Source organism: Struthio camelus, chromosome 19 (genome assembly GCF_040807025.1).
Source record: "Struthio camelus isolate bStrCam1 chromosome 19, bStrCam1.hap1, whole genome shotgun sequence".
Classification (NCBI taxonomy): domain Eukaryota; kingdom Metazoa; phylum Chordata; class Aves; order Struthioniformes; family Struthionidae; genus Struthio; species Struthio camelus.
The window spans coordinates 2,943,391-2,961,000 of NC_090960.1; the positions used below are offsets into that span (position 1 = coordinate 2,943,391).

The 17,610-nt window shown below is 42.1% G+C and overlaps 1 protein-coding gene and 1 long non-coding RNA gene across 5 annotated transcripts in view; one reads left to right on the forward strand and one right to left on the reverse strand.

The window, feature by feature from the left end:
* The first annotated feature begins 652 nt into the window (after nt 1-652).
* LOC138061597 (uncharacterized) lies at nt 653-13,067 on the forward strand. The gene is made up of 3 exons (XR_011135461.1): nt 653-1,211; nt 3,203-3,280; nt 12,929-13,067. It is a non-coding gene; the product is annotated as an uncharacterized lncRNA (long non-coding RNA).
* KCNJ16 (potassium inwardly rectifying channel subfamily J member 16) overlaps nt 11,663-17,610 on the reverse strand; it is a 34,889-nt gene continuing 28,941 nt past the window's right edge. For 2 of the 4 annotated variants that reach the window (XR_011135458.1, XR_011135459.1), the window contains exons 2-3: nt 14,315-16,178; nt 11,671-13,433 (exon numbers count right to left, since the gene is read on the reverse strand). Coding sequence is in view for 2 of the 4 variants with exons in the window: in XM_009679016.2 (XP_009677311.2) it covers nt 14,815-16,104 (1,290 nt within the window). In the remaining 2 variants the exon portion in view is untranslated. Of the gene's footprint in view, nt 16,179-17,610 lie in introns of all 4 variants that reach the window. The other 2 variants (XM_009679016.2, XM_068913517.1) reach the window with 2 other exon arrangements.

Here is a 17,610-nt window from a genome sequence, read left to right on the forward strand (position 1 = left end):
ATTTAGCAAGACCAAGATCATCTCTCCATAGGATCAGAAAGTCATAGGGACACATACTACATAGTTCCTTCAGCTCCACAGGAGAAAAAAAAATCCCTCGTTTCCTTGAATGTACGTGTCCTTCTTAGGAGCAGCTAAAATAGCAACCATTTGACCCACCTTGATAAAGTATGTGCTCATATGGATGCATCTAAAATAAAGTAGAACTGTGATACAGTATTGCTAAAAGATGCTGTGAGGAGAATACATGCAATTTGCTGGAGGGTGGGCTCGAAAAATCTCTACACAATAGCCACAAGATATTACAGATTAGAGTGTGACCTTCTAGGCTCTTACTCAGGCTTTACTCATTCAAGCTGAATGATGAAAGCCAGCAGACCTACTGAACCCAGAGATACCAGACCTACGAATATGAGTAAGACTTGTTCACAGCAGTACAGACTTGCAGGTCAAGCTGTTCAGTATTTCGCACCAAAGAGGGTTACAGCATATACATCATGGCTACTTTACAGCTTTCTTAAAGTCCAAGCAAGTCTGCCCAGAAAGCTCTTTTTAGAATGAAATATTGATTATAAACTATTATACAGAAAATGATAAATTGTAACAAAGCGTTACAATTGTCTGCATTAACTTCAGCAGAGAAGCACTTCCAAACCCCCCAAACAGGGAAGTTGAGTTACAAGAAAAGTTTCTAAAAAACCCTTTCCTGTTGCAACAAGCCAGGACAAAGAGGGTGAGAGACAGCTGAAAACTTAACCCTCAAGAGTGAGTAAGGATTTGTTTTTCTCCTCTCAGTGAACGGGTTTCTAATTTGATGTGGTCTAGCTACTGAAGTATCTTACTGGTTCGCTATGGAACTTCCTTACCGAACTATGAGAAGAGCTATGTGAGATGGTCCTATTCTGAGGAGTTTCCAAGGCAAGATCCTCTCCCTGCAGAAGGAGCAAGGATAAGAAGGGGCTCTGGGAAAGCAGAACAATCTTGGTTGCATACTAGGAAGCGTAAGGAAAGCAGCTAGCAAAACAGCAGGACATTTTTTCTTAGACAAATTTCAGCCAGGCAACACATCAGTAAAGGAATGGACTTGTATCCCTCCGTTTTCTGTTTTCCGGCATCATTCTCACCTCTGCCCACCGCACAACCACCCTCTCCCTCAGTCTTTGCAGATCTGCAGATGCCCTGTGGAAACAAACTTGACAGGAGTATTGCAGGTACAGTCCTTGCCAGCTGGGACCCAGGGGCTCTAGCCCTTGTCTTAATGCACAGGAGATGTTATTAAATTGCTTTCTCTGTCTTGACGGTGAAATGACCTAATTATCAGATTGCATTAGTCTTCATCTCTTAAAGTGGCCAAATCTGGTTTGGTTCTCAAGATTTTATTGCCAGCTGAAAATAGCTTGATTCTATTGTACTTGCAAAGAAAACATGGTCTTTTACTGGTAGCTGTCGGTTTCCACAAGATGAGAAGAAATGCCATAAATACTGTGTTGTTGTTTTTCTTGGTCTCACCATTTCCATGCATGTAAACTGGCAAAAGTTAGCCTTTTTTTCTCTAACCATTAAGTCAACTGGAAAAAATCCATCAGGAAAAGGTGGTTTCCCCATTCACAGTAAGCTCCTGGGGTTTAGACATTAACTGGATCTTTATAGGTCTAATGCTGGGCTCTCCAAGGGAAAATGAAGCCACATTTGCAATAAAAGGAATGGGTAAATCCAATGAAAATTCCACAAAGAGACAGTTACATGTTTGATGAAAGACTTAAGAGAGCAAATAAATGTTATTTTGTACTTTGCAAGAAAATAGGATATACAGATGTGCATCCAGTGACACAGTTATATCGGATAATATTGCAATTGTTCATAGAAGAGGTGAAATATGACATAGGAAATTGAATTGTTTTATGTATCTGAGGATAGTGGAATTCACATACCATTCACATTTTTCTCCCTTTCTTTCCCAGATACTTTGTGTCTATAATCCTTGCTGAAGATCTCAGTCTTATTCTAAAATCAAATCTCCAGCCACTGACTGTATTTTGAGATATTACAGTATATATTTTCAGTCTTTGCTACTGCAGATGGTGGATGTGGGAAGATGTGGGGAAGGTGAAGAAATCTGAAAATAATGAATTACAACTAGTAATCCATAGCTAACAGTATCTGTATATAACTAGGAATCCGAGAGCAACCCAGGAAGTTCTGCCAAAGAAAAAACTTATTTCCAACACTATATTTCATGGGGTCAATTCCAACTATTCTGTGGGTCACTTCTCAATAAAAGAAGATGCCTGATTTAAGGGATCCTTAATTTCCAGCTTTTCGGCTCAGCAAGATCTGTTGACTACCTTTTGGTAAAAAGTGAGCTCTCTCAGATCCTAACAGATGTGAGGATCCTCTACAAGGTCAAAGGCCCTAGAAAATTATTAGGAAATGTTATTCTGTTATTTAATGTATACCTTGCACAGTCTTAATTTTCTAGAAGCTTTGCTGTAGCCAGACACCTGCATTACCACCTAGAAATGCTGCCTGAAGTATTTTCATAATTTCAGGTTTATGGATAATCTCTTGAAAATGCAGTGACGTTACTGCATTTGACAGGTAGCAGACTTTGTGGTGTGACAATATTCTTTATCTCATCCAGCCCTCCATCATCTATGGCAATTTGCCCTTGATGGTAACAATGGGGAATGTATGTTTTGGGTGTTCTCTTTAGTTTTCTCTGGACTATGGAGTTTTCTAGCTGATCTGCTATTAGTGCAAAGGGGGAAAAGCATTAAATCTTCTCTGCTCTTAGCCTTCTGTCTTGCAATGATGGTCAATAAAAATTCTGTCGAATTTGAAGTTAGAAGTCCTGGGTCCAGAGAGGTCTCAAGCCATTTATAGATGTGGTCTTACTCTCATTTACATTAAAATGGGATTAATGTACTTTAGTCTAAGTGATAAAACTGCTCAAGCAAATAAATATTAATAAGGCTAATGTTTTCCTATTACTCTCAAAGTTATCTAACGATCTTCCATGGCTCCCATTCTTTTTATATCTCAAGGGAAAGGGAGTTAATGGTTAATAAAACTTGCCAGAGTGGTGAGAACATGCCCAAGGAGCTGACATAGGGAACCTGACAATTCCTGGAAGGAAAAGGGTTAAGAGCCAGCAATTTACACATACAAAACTGTATGACTACACTTTCATTCTCTTCCTTAGAACTTCAGTTGCTAGTGTTACCGGCCTGCTAGATTTTCTAAAACCAGGAAAGGCTCATGCTCAGCTGAACAGGACAGGGTAAGAATATCTTTGTATTTCTCTGGCTTGCAAACTTTTGATGATCTAAAAACTGTATACAAGCAGGAGGGCTATCGAGGGAGTAGCTATTCATAGGCTTTGCGGTGAGTTCCCTACTGCGGGCTCTCACTAGTGAGATCACTTACTTGCTCAGAAGCCCACATGGTGGCTCAGCCAACCTTCGAATTGATCTGCGGCATCCACTGCGCTCAGGAGATAGTGACCGGTTTCTTTCCCCGTGCACAGGAATGAAAGCTTCACCCTCCCTCCTTGGGAATTAACCAATTTTGACCAGTTGATCGCTATAAATGGTTGATACCCAGTGGGGAGAGCTGCAGGTAAAGATTTGTTTCTGGTCCGCTTGTCTGCCCCTCCACCATCTTACCCACTGAAACTTCTGGTACAACAACGAACTGATTCGCAAAAAAAAAAAGAGAAACTTACCTTTTCGGTATTCTGTTATTCTGTGCATGATGAGGAAGGGGTAACCTTTACTGACTCATGTTTCCCCTATTTCCACCACTGCCGTAAGAGAAGGGATGAAGCAGGGATCTGCTTTGGCTCTGTCACTGTGAGTGTTACCATAGGCGGGAATGTGGAAAATTTCCAATGGGAAAGGGAGTGGTGGGAGAGAATAAAAAGCAAATTGCGATAGAAACAGCTAGAAACCTTTTGCCTTTTCTAAGCAAGATTCATGCAAGGTACATGCCTTTTCTGCAACTTTCCACTGACCCATTTGTATTACACAACTCAGTCCACTGAAGTGATTCAAGCTGGGCAGCTTCACTTTCTCAGGTGACATTCTCTCTTCCTGAGAGAAGGATGATGTAAAATATGTGGGTACACAATGCATCCTGCTTCCAATAGCAGAACATTGTACCCAGGAGTGACTGAGAGAACCTCTGTTAATATCCTACATGGTTTTCCTGCATTGCAATGTCCATGTTACATTTCTGCCGATGATCAATTTATTATCACTGTCAGTGCATCTACTCTAGTGAAAACTGTACATTTATAAACTCAGAAGCATCTGATTTGCGTTAACATTGCTAGATGCATAAACTATTGCTCCCTTCACTTCCTCACATTTTTTACTTTATTATATTAACTTAGATGTAAATGTCCTCAGTGCTTTCTATCAGTTTCTACCAGAACTCAAGAAATTGCTTGGAGTCCATGGCCACAACATAAATGACAATTTCAGAGGTTTTTTTTCTGTCCTGGAAAGTAAATAAACTTTGCTAAGAAAAAGAGCATTAGATCATTGGCCATTGTAGAAGGAAAAACAGTTATATAATAGAAAACACTAAACATTTTCCCGAGGAGCCCAGCACTGTGCCTATTTGCACCAAATGTAAACCTCTGTCTTCATGCCAGTGCTGTTGCCCCAGCATGCCCGAATTCACTGCATATAGCGGAAGACACGCTGATAGGAGATAAGGTAACCGTACGTGTGTGTGTACTGGCTGTTTCAAAGCGCCATCAACTCTGATCGAATGAAGCGGTTCCTGCACCTTGTTCGTGGGTGCACCAAAGGGAGCCCTCGAGTTCCTGGAGCTGGCGTACTGCAGCCTCGTCTCGACTCTCAGAGCTTCAGGACCTTTTATAGTCATGCATTCACATCACATCCCTCTACCCTGCATCTGCATTTCACCGGTCAGGAAGCCGAGCTGAGCACGGAGGAGCCTGGCTGCGAGATACGCAGTCCGGGCAATCAGGGGAGTAGATTGCTGGCACAAAATGGCAGTCCAGCCCCACGCGTAACTCTTGCATGGCTAGGAAGGAGGTAGACAAATTAAATTAGCTGGCACCTTTCTAAATTTCCCTCAGAACTTAAATTGAACAGATGAGTAAAACCAAACCGAGCTCAAATTGTTGGTTAAACTTCCTGATATTGTTTTGGACTGATTATTTGGACCAGCCTTCCAAGGCCCACCCACTAAAGGACCTCTGTCATATGAAAAATCTGTCGTCAGAGAGGAAACAATCTTCAGCAAGTAAACGCGACAGTTTCCTTTCTTTCGTTGTCATGATCTCGTGCTGCTTATTTGCTTTTCTGATGCCATTTTGTGCCTCCAGGCTAAATTCTGCCTTTCACTCATGTAGCTTCACAGGGGAATAAGGGTTCCTCACTCACCCTTCGGCATCTTGCTTTAAATTCTAGCCAAACTGCATATCCTCTGCTCTATTTCTGCCTGATCAGGATGCATAAACAGAAGGAAAGGGACGGCCGCAGAAGGTGGCTCTCCCCGGTTTTGTGCTAGGAAATGCCTACCCCTGCATTGTGCCTTAGAAGGTGTGAGCCGTGCATTTCTTTGTAATCTCCCTAATACTTTAAAAGTTGACCTCAGTTCTCCAATATTATTTGAGCTAATGCCCAAACCCTATTCAGCAACCCTGTGACAGAGACTGGAGGGAAAAGGATTGTGCCATTTCTCATCAAGTATTAAAAAATCAGCATGGAAATTCCTGACGCATCACAGTTGCTGCAGCCCAAAGTGGCGGGGAGACTGGTGACATCATGGTCCGCCTGCGACACCACCGGCCCATGGACCTCTGCAGGGTTCACACAGCCGTGCTTGCTTTTCACATCTGAGAGTGCTTGCTTTTCACATCTGAGAATGGGTGCTGCAGAGAGCATGGTCTCTGCGAGGGGGCAGGGCTCATTCCTAGTCCTTTCTCTGCTTGCAGCCTGGGTTGGCGTTTTAAATACGCATTTCTCTTTACCCTTAGCAGATGCTTAATTGTGGAGCCCAGTGCTTGCATAAGGACACTCGGTGATGGACTCAGGCAGAAGGAGCATTCAGCACTCCCATTCTAACTATCTTGATTTGACAAAGGCCAGAGATCACGTGTAGAGGCAATCAGTGGCAAAGAGTAAAGAGAGAGAGAGAAAGCAAGAGAGACAAAAGAGATAAAGAGAATGAACAGAGGCTGGTTGTGTCGCTTGTTCCAGTACTGGAAGGTGCTTGTGCCCTCTGACAGCAAAGGTGACATAAAAAGCCTTTACAGCGCAGAGCAGAACAGAGCACAATGGGCCAATTTTGTTCCTCTTTTCTAACTGGGTGACTCCAATGCCTAGGGTCAAGTGCCAACACTGCCAATCATTTCCGGGTGTTTAGTTTTAAAAAAAAAATCCTTCAAATTTAGTTAAGTTAGAAATCCCCAACCAGCTCACGTTTCCTTCAGCGCTTTCCAGCAGGTATTTGGAATCACCCCCAGTGATTCTGGTCACCAGGATCACCAAGCAAATCCAGGGCAGGTGCACAAGATGAGCAGATTTGAAAGCATAAGTGAATGTTGCAGAGAGCTGTTTGTTTTGCATTATTCACACTCTTCAAGCTTTGGCAGTTTGCTTCTCTGACCATACTTTGATGTAATTTTTTCAAGCTGAACTGGTTTAGATAGAAGAAATATCTGTTCTGAATCTTTGTTAGAAATTTCAATTGAATTTGAATCTTTTTGGAAGGTCTAGAGAGAAACAGAAGACTTTCAAGCATCTCTGTGCTTTTGGTGTCTGGAAGTGTCTTTCTCTCACAGGAGAGAACAGAAAACAAGCAAGCCTATTTGAGTAATTTAATCTGTATAAGGTAATTTACCACAAGGCAACACTTTAATATTCAGTGCCTATTATTTTACAGCACACAAGTACCCTTGACCTTGCTCTTTTCTAACCTCAGTTGTGTTTCAAATAACTCTTGTAAGAAGAAGCCTCCCTAAGGAGCAGATCTGCAAGTCAAAGTCATGACTTCCTTTGCTCAAAAAAGGATCCAGAACTGTGCATCAGCTGTATGTGTCTCCCCCCTTTATATGGTTAGGCTGTTCCAGCGCTTTCATCATCTCTGGTAAAATTAGCACTGTAGTAATTACCCTGGACCAAATATACAGCTGGTGAAAGTGCACATATTTCAGAGGGATGAGACTTGAAATGAAATTGGCAGGCACTGTCCTATTTTATTAAAGCTAACTCCAGGAAAGCGATGGCAGCAATTTCTGTCACACATTACACGGGCATCAGCAAGTGCAGACGTATACCCTCGCATGCAATGCTTCCGCTCTGCTGTGATTTTTCCTATTTGAGCTTGGCACCCAGCTTCCTGAGGACTGCTAATGCCAACGCAGGGTTTTCAAAATCATACCTCTGCATCTTTGGTACAGACCATATTAAGGGAAGTCTGTGGTTTTTGGTCTTCTGTCAGCCATAGGTTCGTTAGAGGGTGTTGGGAAATGGCTTGTGGTCTGTGGTGTATAAAGGTGTGCAGGCTTGCTGTTTTGTGGGCATTTCTGGCCAGTTGAACTGTGATGATGAATGCCTAAATTTGATGGCCCTGTTGGTTCTTTTTTTTATTGTTTTACCTAGTACCTCTCCAAAAAGAAGAATAAAATAGGAGGAAAGAGAGATAGGACCCAATGAGGCAAAGCATTATGAGCCTTCTCACAACAGTGGTTGCCAATTCAGGAGTGAGACTCCACTATACTCCCTCAAATGAAACAAATGGCAAAGGACAGGGGGATGTTTGCCTATGGAAAAAGCGATTACTGAGGAGAAGACGTTTAATTAGTATATACAGTGAGTAATTGCAGAGACTGCAATAAAGTACTTACCCGATCTGGTTCCCAACTCACATCCTACCATACCTCACTCTGGAAACCGTCTTATTGAAATTGGTGGGGCCACGTTTCCTCCGCATGAGTAAGGCCCTTGATCTGGGCTGACAAGGAAGTTTTCCCTTACAGTCACCAGGGTCTTTTTTGATTTTCACCTGGAGAGCTGAAATGAGACTTACCCGCTTATGCATAAGTCCTATTTTTCATGCCTGCTTGAGGACATGGAAACCTTTATGCCTACTACAATGATGCATATTGCAGTCTAAATTTAAAAATTTACAACACACCCAAAAGGTAGTATGCTAGACATGCGGAACAGTGTGCTAGATATACCCAGTACGGGCATTTCAGTGAGACGCAGAGCACAGCAGTGGTATTAGGGGGGCTTTGGGACTGTCTCCCATCTATTGCTCTTTTATATGATGGTCACATAGAGGCCATCAGCTCCTATTGGCACATGGGCTAAGCAGGAATTGCACTGAATGAACATGAGACCAAAAAATAGTCTGTCCTCTGTCAGGCAAGTCTGAGAGACACCCTTTGATCACAGATGGGGAAACACAAGGAACAAATACAATGCCCAGTAGTCACAGCCGACCAGCTGCCTGACACTTGTGGAGCTTCCTACATGTGCCGCTGCGAAGGAGAGTTTGAAGAAAGGATGTGAAGAAGGCTGATGATATAGATGGTTCAGCAGATGTTTAATTGGAGCTACTCCCATGCGTGAGGGAACGCACGAAGCTGTTCAATGGAAAATGTGCGTTAAGAAGTGGACATGGCACTGAATATGAGATAATTATTAAGGCATTTCTATTTTGGAGTCCTTCTGTGAATCTGTGTGTAGTTTTATATAATAAACGTTAGCATTGCCTTTCTACACGCACACACGTTCCCTGGTCCAAACGAACAAGCAGCTTTTTGCTTCTTGTCACTGATACCTCTTGAAATAAGTATCTTTGGCCACAAATAGATCATTGCCCTATTTGAAAGGTTCCTAGTGGAGCGTAGCCAGTTTGGACTGGCTATATATACCTAAGCTGGCAAATCAAGCAACCTCCCTGCTTCTGCTTCTATATTTAAAGAAGAATGATATAGGATAAATCAGCCGGACTGAGCACATGTCAAATCAATTTTTACACCAAAATCATTTATTTTCTGAGTTTGATTTATTCTACTGAGCCTGAGGGAGCAGCTATAGCAAGTCCTAAATACTGGTCCCAGGGTTGCCTAGGTTAGTCAGGCAGTCCCGAGTATTTGCTGACAACAGGTTGTCCATTTATGCCGTGGTTATAACTCCTCCTTTCTACGTGCCCTTCAGGAATGGCCGAAAAATATATTAGGCAGGACCAAACCGGACAGCATGCCGTATCTCCTGAATTACTATGACCCTCCAATGCTGCGCAATATTGTAAAGCTGACGCCTGAAGAAATGCTTGAAACAGATAAGCGGAGGTGGATTATGCTCTGGGCCGAAGCCTTAGGAATTAATTTACGGCCCTGTCCTTTTAACAGGCGCTCTTGGCAAGCGTGCGACGGGAGTAAGAGGAGCGCAAGCGGCGGGGCCGTGCGCGGCGGGCGGCGGGGCGGGGGGGCGGCCCGCTCCACGGGCGGCCGCCAGGTGGCGCCGCGGTGGCCGCGGCGCGGCGCGGCCCCGGGCTCCGGCCGGGGGCCGCGGGCCGGAGCTGCGCGGCCGGCGCGGAGGCAGCGCCGCGGGCCGCCGCCGGCCGCGGAGCCTCCCGGTGGAAGCGAATGGGAGTGGTGGCGGTGCTGGGGTTGTGCGCCCGCCTGCAGGGGCTGTTGCTCTGAGCACGAACGAGATGCTGGTTAACGCCTGCAAAACGCGACAGCACCGCTGCTGTTCGTATGTGGCCGATGGCATCCTAGGTTAGGTTTGTGCTCGTCCCAGATTGGTACAAAACTTCAGGGATGCACCTGGGCCCAGGAAATTCTTGGACATTTCTGGCACGTCTACCTAACTTGATTTTGTGGGGAGAGTGAAGCGTGAAGCAAACATTGACTGACAGGTGGTAACATCACATCTTCAAAAAATCCTAGCTTTCCAGGGAGCAACATGAGCCCAAAGATCAGAAAACAGAATTATTCAACTTGTTACCGTTTCTTACTGATGATTATCCGTTTCCTTCTCAGTCACCTCCTCAACCACCGGGACTGAGCCCATAAAAGGATTTAAATTCCGGAAGTATCTCCCATGTTCCTATTTTAGGCCTCATGAAAACATCGATCCACATTTTTCAGCCTAGTCTAAAACTGTAATTGCTCCTCGTTGCATTCTTGTTTCATTTCATGCTTCCTCTTGACTGAAGTGAATTTGTTGTCAGATGCCTCCCTAAATGGGCCTCTTAGGCCTGCCACAGAGACACCAACTCTGTATTTGCAGGTTCCCAGCTCTAAATCAGCAAAGATTTAAGAAATAATAAGACTGTAAGAAGCTTACAACCAAGTTTTTCTTCCCACACAAACAGTTCTGACACCCTGAATTGTGCCTGCTATTTCCTGAAATTAGTGTAACTGCGTAACTGTAATGCTACATGTTAGGAAGGCAGCTGAAGTCAGACCTCCTGCACAGTGTGTAAGAAACAAGGACTAAACAAATGGATTATACGTTATGTATGTCCCACATCTGAAAATGAACTTCACAGAAAATATGCACTAAATGATATATGATAGTGGGGAAGGAAACACCAGCTGCCTTAATGAATGGTGGTGGGCAGATCTGGAAAAAAAAATTATAATAATAATCTCTTATTATATTCCCTTTGACATAAACTAACCTTGACCCAGAACAATAGTGCTACTCTCCAGGAGAAAATAACAGCAGCTGTAATTACGATACAGGAGACCAGTGCAAGCCAGTTTCTATTTTATCTTTGTTGTTAAAATTCTGCTTAATCTGGTCATCTGGCCAGAGACTTACTTTCGAACTGATGGGGAATTTCATCCCTTTCAGTGGAGATGGCTCAAGGGTTAAGTCTGCTTTTCGGCTCTGAAGATGCATGTGTTATTACTTTTGCCAGGGCTCTGAGAGGCTTGCTTGCTTGCCTTTGCATTGCACAGCTCTGCAATGGGGATGGATAAAGAAAAGCCAAATAGAAATCACTGGGGAACATCCTCAGCAGATGAGTGAGGAGGATTCCCCCCCTCCCCCTCCCCCCCCGCATACCCAAAGCTGCTGTCTCACTCAGGAGATATTACTCCAATGCACTGAAACAGTCTTTCCAGAGGTCCTCTCCTAGGCAAGGAGGATGTAAGGACCAGCTCTACTAAAAGCGCAGCAGACCCTGCCTAAACGACAGCTATGGAAGGAATTTCCACACTTTGTGTGGTTTTGTGATCCTTCCACACCTCTATCCAGTCCTGTCTTCTCCACTTGAACCTATTAAAGATCCTCCAACAGACCAGAAAGTTGCAGGTTATGTTATGCAAGCTCTGGATGCAACCACCATGCAGGAGTGTGTGCGTGTGTGTGTGTGTGCGTGTGTGTGTGTGTGTGTTTGTGTATGTGTGTGGAGAGGGGCTTTGTGAACCCATACATAACAGAAATTTTGTGGATGGCTTGTTCCTCAAAACTAACACTCCACGTTTAAGTGTCCAGAGAATGTATTTATAACTTTGTGGTTTTGCTTGTGATTCGGCATCTTTTCATGTGAAGGGACTATTCTGTATCTTATAAATCCTTCCATGACCTCTTAGTGCACAAGATATGGAAGCTTAAATCTGTGATTGATAGGAAGAAAAATAAAACGTGCTCTCAAACAGTGTGTGGTAGTGGCATGTTTATTTCTGTGTCTTTAATCATAAAAATGCAATGCATGCATTACCATAATTATTATTCACAATTTTTATACTGTGATAAATGAAATTAAAATATCAAACAGAGATACACAGGATAAGCCAGACTGGTTGAGCCAGTGGTTCACCTAGTATCCTGTCTCCAGCACTGGCTGGTATCAGATGCTGCAGATAAAAGTAGAACAAACCATATAGTAGCCTGTTATGAATTAACATGCCCAGGAGAGAAGTTTCTTCCTGACCCTCATCAGTTAGTGGTTGACTTGTATGCCAAAGCATACATTACTATACATGCTCACATATTTATATCTATCTGTACCAAGAAGCATATGACCATACTCTGAGTCTGACTCCTGGTACTTTCACTTAAAGAAAAGTCATTCTGAGGAAAGAATTTTCTTCACCACAAGAGGCTCACACGGTATATACTGGGGAGAAGGAAAGGCAGCTGAGATTCACAGCTTAATAAGGGAAACTACCTTTATGAACAGTAGTTGAAATATGCACATTTTTAAGATATTTGGGGGATTTTGATTGCATATCTCACTAATATCTCATACCTCTGAGTAACTTTGCCTATGTAATTAAGAAAATACTCGTGTGTAAGTACTTGTAAAGTGAGCTAGTTAGGTAGAGTTCATATTATGCACTCCTTTTTTCTGAAAATCATAGGATCATAATAAAACATGGTTGGAAAGTTCAAGGCAGGGTTGACCATTCCTGTATCATTCCTGACAACTGCTTCACTAACAGGCTCTTGAAAGCCACCACCACAGATATTCCACACCCTTCCCAAAGATCTGTGCCACCGCTCTTCCACCTTCCTGAAGACAATTTTTCCTAATGTCTAACTTGAATCTCTTTGGCTTCAGTTTAAACTCATTTCCTGTCCTACCCACCACATATAGCAAACAGACTGTCCCTCTTGAGTTGTATTTTTTTGTGTGTTTGAAGACTGTTTCTCTGTCTCCTGCATGCCTCTTCTCTTCTTTGGACTCAAACACCTTCATTTATTTCAATGCTTTCTCACTGACATGCTTTCTAGATCTCAGGATTCTCTTCAAATTGTTCCATGTCTTCGCTGAAGTGTGGTGCCCCAACATCCAATAACGTAATCCAGCCAAGATCCTTCAAAGTGTGGAAGGATTACTTCACATGTCTTGACAGTTATATTCTATTTTATACATCCTGTATGGTGTTTTTTGCAACACCACCCTTTTTTTTTTTCAGATTATTTCCCCAATGCCTGCCAGCACTGATACATCTAGGATGAGATGTTTTCTACTGCAGTTATAGACAGATGTTCCCAATGATTCAGCATATAAGATAGGATAATTAATGAGTCCAGGAATAACCATCTACCCCCAGGCTTGTTAATATGCTTGATTTTACTTAAAGGGATTAGATAGGATCCAAAATAAAAGTGTTAGCAAAAATGAAATGCAAGATATATTTAAAAAATGCAGCAGTACTATTGTATGCAGTAAGTCTCTGGAAAAAAAATCTGCATGCCATTTTTCTTCATTATATGTGATAAGTTCATAAAAACTTTCAGTTAGTCAGAATGATGGGATAGACTCATCTGACCTAATTTAGCAGTCTGTTAGCCAACATTTCCACAACAGTCATCTCATTGCCTTCAACAATTAATAGAGATGGAAGGACGTTTCCAGGAGAAGTCCATCCTACTGCGGTCAGCTCTCTAAACACCCGTATTAGGATGGAATGAACTACTCTGTGAAGACAAAAAGAGTTCCAATAACTAGAGATCCTTGACCAGTAGGTAGACACTTAGCTTCTTCATGGATAAATCACACTTTAGGCAAATATTGAGAGGTAATTATTTCTATGTTATAACGATAACTAAAACATGATTCAAATTAACCACAATCATCAGAAAAAAAGCATGATGAGATATTGCATATTAGATAATAACAAAGATGTGCAGAGTGTGGAACTTCCATGTCATAGGCAACTTCAGAATATTGACATTTAGCTTTTTTCCCAAATTGAACTGACAGCTGAATATGTTGAATTTCTCTTTGATGGATCATTTTTACAAAATCATTTCAGGTGAATAAAAATCTTTCTTTTTTACAAAATCACATTGTTTGGTCTCCAACTTGATTTTTTTTATTCTTTTTAAAGAAGCATAATATACCAAAATAAAAGCAAGGCTGACATTCTGAATTGAAAATACATTTAGTCTAAGTATTGGAAAGCTCATTCTAAAGCCAGGCTGATCTTCCTCTTTGAGGCTCAATCTGATTTTGCTGATTTTGATTTCAAACTGGAGGTCCCGTTTTGATTTCTGAAGAATGCAAATGAGCAGGTTTGGCCAACCTTCCCAGCCATCAGAGCCATGAAACAAAATCTTCATGCAGCCCTGAGCCAGCTAATATACCACCTACCTCAAACTGCTGAGGGAGGGGCAGTTCTGGGAATGGCTCACAACCAGAAATTGAGAAAAACTCTCCAGGATCCAACTGTGGAGCCCACAGGGCTGGGAAGGGCGTAAGCAGGTTTCCGAGCTGCCCAGTAATACTGGGTTCAGTTTTCTTGCCAGTTTACTCCCCGCCCCCCCCCCCCCCATAATGAACACCCCCACACATTTACCAATATGACTCCTGGACAGGGGCTTCATTTGAACTGCTGGAGGAGTGCCTTTGTCATGGAAGAGCAATTGTTTGCTCTGATGGTGGGGGAGTTTCAGAGTGATTGGGAGCTGGGTTTCCAAATAAATTAAGCAGCTTCGAAAAGTCTGACCTACAGGGCACACTATATTGTTTTTGTTCCCTGACTAGATCATTATCTCTCTCTTGGCATGTCCAACATTGATCCCTGTGGGGTAGTAAAGAGTTGAGAATAAGTTTGCTCAAGTACAGTAGCTGTCTAGTCAACCCAGTGTAAGCTGTTTTACTGTGCCAATGCTAATCTGTTACTGATACCCACGCTAACCAGTATGAAGCTCATTCCAGCAGCTGAGCTCTGTACTGCAATGTAGGCATGTTGTCAGAGTGAGGTTTATAATATAAATACTTGTGCATATGTTCATTGTTTTTATTCTAAAAGCTATGCTGGGTGAAGTTTGCAAGTGATTTTAAGTGCAGTGAAAGCTAGATTTGGGATTCCAGTGACAGTCTACTTAAGGTCACAGCTGCTTTCTGATAAGAAACTTCTGCAGAAGGCTGCTTGACAGTTGTCACTGGGTCTTCTGGATCTTCACAACTGGTGATCAGGGCAACTGCACTAAATGACTTTTGGTCTGTACTAAATGACTTGTTCTCCAGCGCTGATGTCTCTGTTTCTCTTTCCAGTGTATTCTCAGTTCTGTTCCATTCTTGCTCTTTCCGATCCAGTTGCTTGGCACTGCAGTAAGGAGCATAAACTTCTGTGGTTTCTTCAAACTGTAAGCAATCTACTTTATAGTATTTTTTCTTCACATGCAAGACATCGTTAAACCTATGGCCCCAAAGAATCTCTCTGGGGACATAGGAGCTTCTTGACTGATGTGAAGTTCCTGTTGAATCCCCTGTGTAGACAAACGTAACCAAGATTTCAAAGTTGTCCTTGGCCAGAGCTTTCCGGTCTAGACCATACAAGGGGCTCTCACTATCAATTTCATGTACAACTGTTACAGGAGTAACAAGTATGATCTGGTCATTTAGCAACTTCAAGTCCTTGTATTCCATTGTCATTCTCCCTTCCTTGTCTTCCTGGTAGCGCAGAAGCTGAGCTCGTACAGAGCCCTCAACCATGTGATTTGGCCGGAAATCACCAATGCGCCACATCAGGCAAAATTTGTCATCCCTTAAACCTACTACAGCATAGTAGCTGAAACGAATGGTTTGAGCTCTTTTTCGAGCTGTAGCCATTTTAGCCAAGGCTGCTCCAATTATGAATGTGTCAATAATGCAGCTTAATACTGACTGTAGGATAACCATGAGGATTGCAACAGAACACTCTTCTGTAACACAGCGGTAACCGTAACCGATGGTCGTTTGGGTTTCAAGAGAGAATAAGAATGCTCCTGTGAAGCTATGGACATTTGCAACACAGGGGGTTATTCCTTCATCGTTGAATAAATCTCCATGTTGGATTGCTATCAGCCAAAAGACTAGTCCAAAGAACAACCAAGAAAGAACGTAGGACAGTGAGAATATCACAAACATATGGCGCCACTTGATGTCCACCAACGTGGTAAATATGTCTACTACATAGCTCTCCCATTCCCCAAAGATGTGTTTGAAGTACACATTGCAGCTGCCATCCTTGTGGAGAAATCGCTTTTGCAGTCTTTTCATCCCCTTTTCAGGACTTTCTTGACACGAGCCTTGGTAACCGAGCTCATTTCCCTGTGTGTTTACAGGCTTATAACAACCACTCCGTTCAGCCATCTTTTTCATATCTGCCCTGTGACATCAGTTTACAGAACACGTGTGGTCCCAGTGGCTATTCGTTTTCTCTGTTCATTGGAAATCTATGAAATAAAATAAAAATTTTATTTTTGTTTTAATTTCCTGTGCCGGGACTCTGTAACATCAAAACTAAATACATCCATTGTGTGGGCATCAGGAGCAATTTTTTTGAAGAATACAGCCTCTGACATTAATTATACAATATAACTCAAAAACTCAGGGAACCTGGAAATACGAGGCAACTAGAAATACAACTAGCTAGAAATTTCCATACCTATCTTAAAATTTGGTATCTAGATGAAAACAAAAATCAGAAACTTTTGTGGTGACCCCACTGTAGGTATCTCTTCTAATGTTCTGGAGAAGTAGCATTCAAATCAGGATGGGCTCTCATGAACACTCACAGGAATGCACACACCCTTTTAAGGTGAGCCAAATACTTGAGTGAGTTAATTATTCCTGTCTGTTGTGGGTTTGTTTGTTTTCTTACATTAGAAGAAATGCCTAGGAAAACACCTTCATTTAGCCATAAGACTTCAGTAGCATGGGCAGACAAGTTCTGTGCTAATGTGTCTTAACTAGAAAATGTAGCAACCATACAATCATTCATCATTATTTGTACTCAGTATTGCTCAGAAACACCTAGTCATGGAATTGAACTTTACTGGGCTAGGGCTAGAGAGACATATTTGTTCAATTTGCAGTAATGTATTTACATTTCAAATGAAAAAGAAACCTCTTTGAGGTCCTGGAAACCCTCACAGATCATTCCCTAAAGCAAAAAAATTCTGGCTGCCACAAAGCATCCAAAATTTTTATTAATGACTTTGACACAAACATTCACTATGTCAATGAAATTTGTGGATGACACAGATTTAGGAAGTGATGTAAATTAGGAGATTCCTCTATCAGAAAAAAAAAAAAAGGATGTCTTTGCAGATGGCAACCATGTGATATGCAGCAGTACAAAGCGCTAGGCTATACATTTAGTGACTAATAACAAGAACTTATGTTAGAAACTGAGACCACCATCAACTGGAATCATATAAAAAAGGAATGACTTAGTTGAAGAAATCAATTACAGGATGCTTATGAATTACTGGTAGGATACAGCACTGAAAAAAGCAAATGCCTTTTCCTGCATTGTCTCCAGCCCATTGTACCATACCCCAACCCCTACCATACAAAGCACTGACAAATCAGAAGAGTGGCAGTATATAGAGCTAGATGAAAAAAACCCCACATTTTTTGACAAATGTCATGCTTTTAACTGATATTTTTGAAGGAAAAAAAGTAATTTTTCTTCCAAAAATTGCAAGTTTTCAATGGAAAATGGAAGGTGTTTTCCACATTTTTAAGCTGCTTTCGGCTGACAAAAGTTCACATGTAGGTTTACAATGAAGCCAACATATTCATGGAAAATGAATTTACAAAAAAAGACTCCCAGTGGTAGTCTTTTTCCTCAGCTCTTCATTCACTTTGCCTGAGTATAAA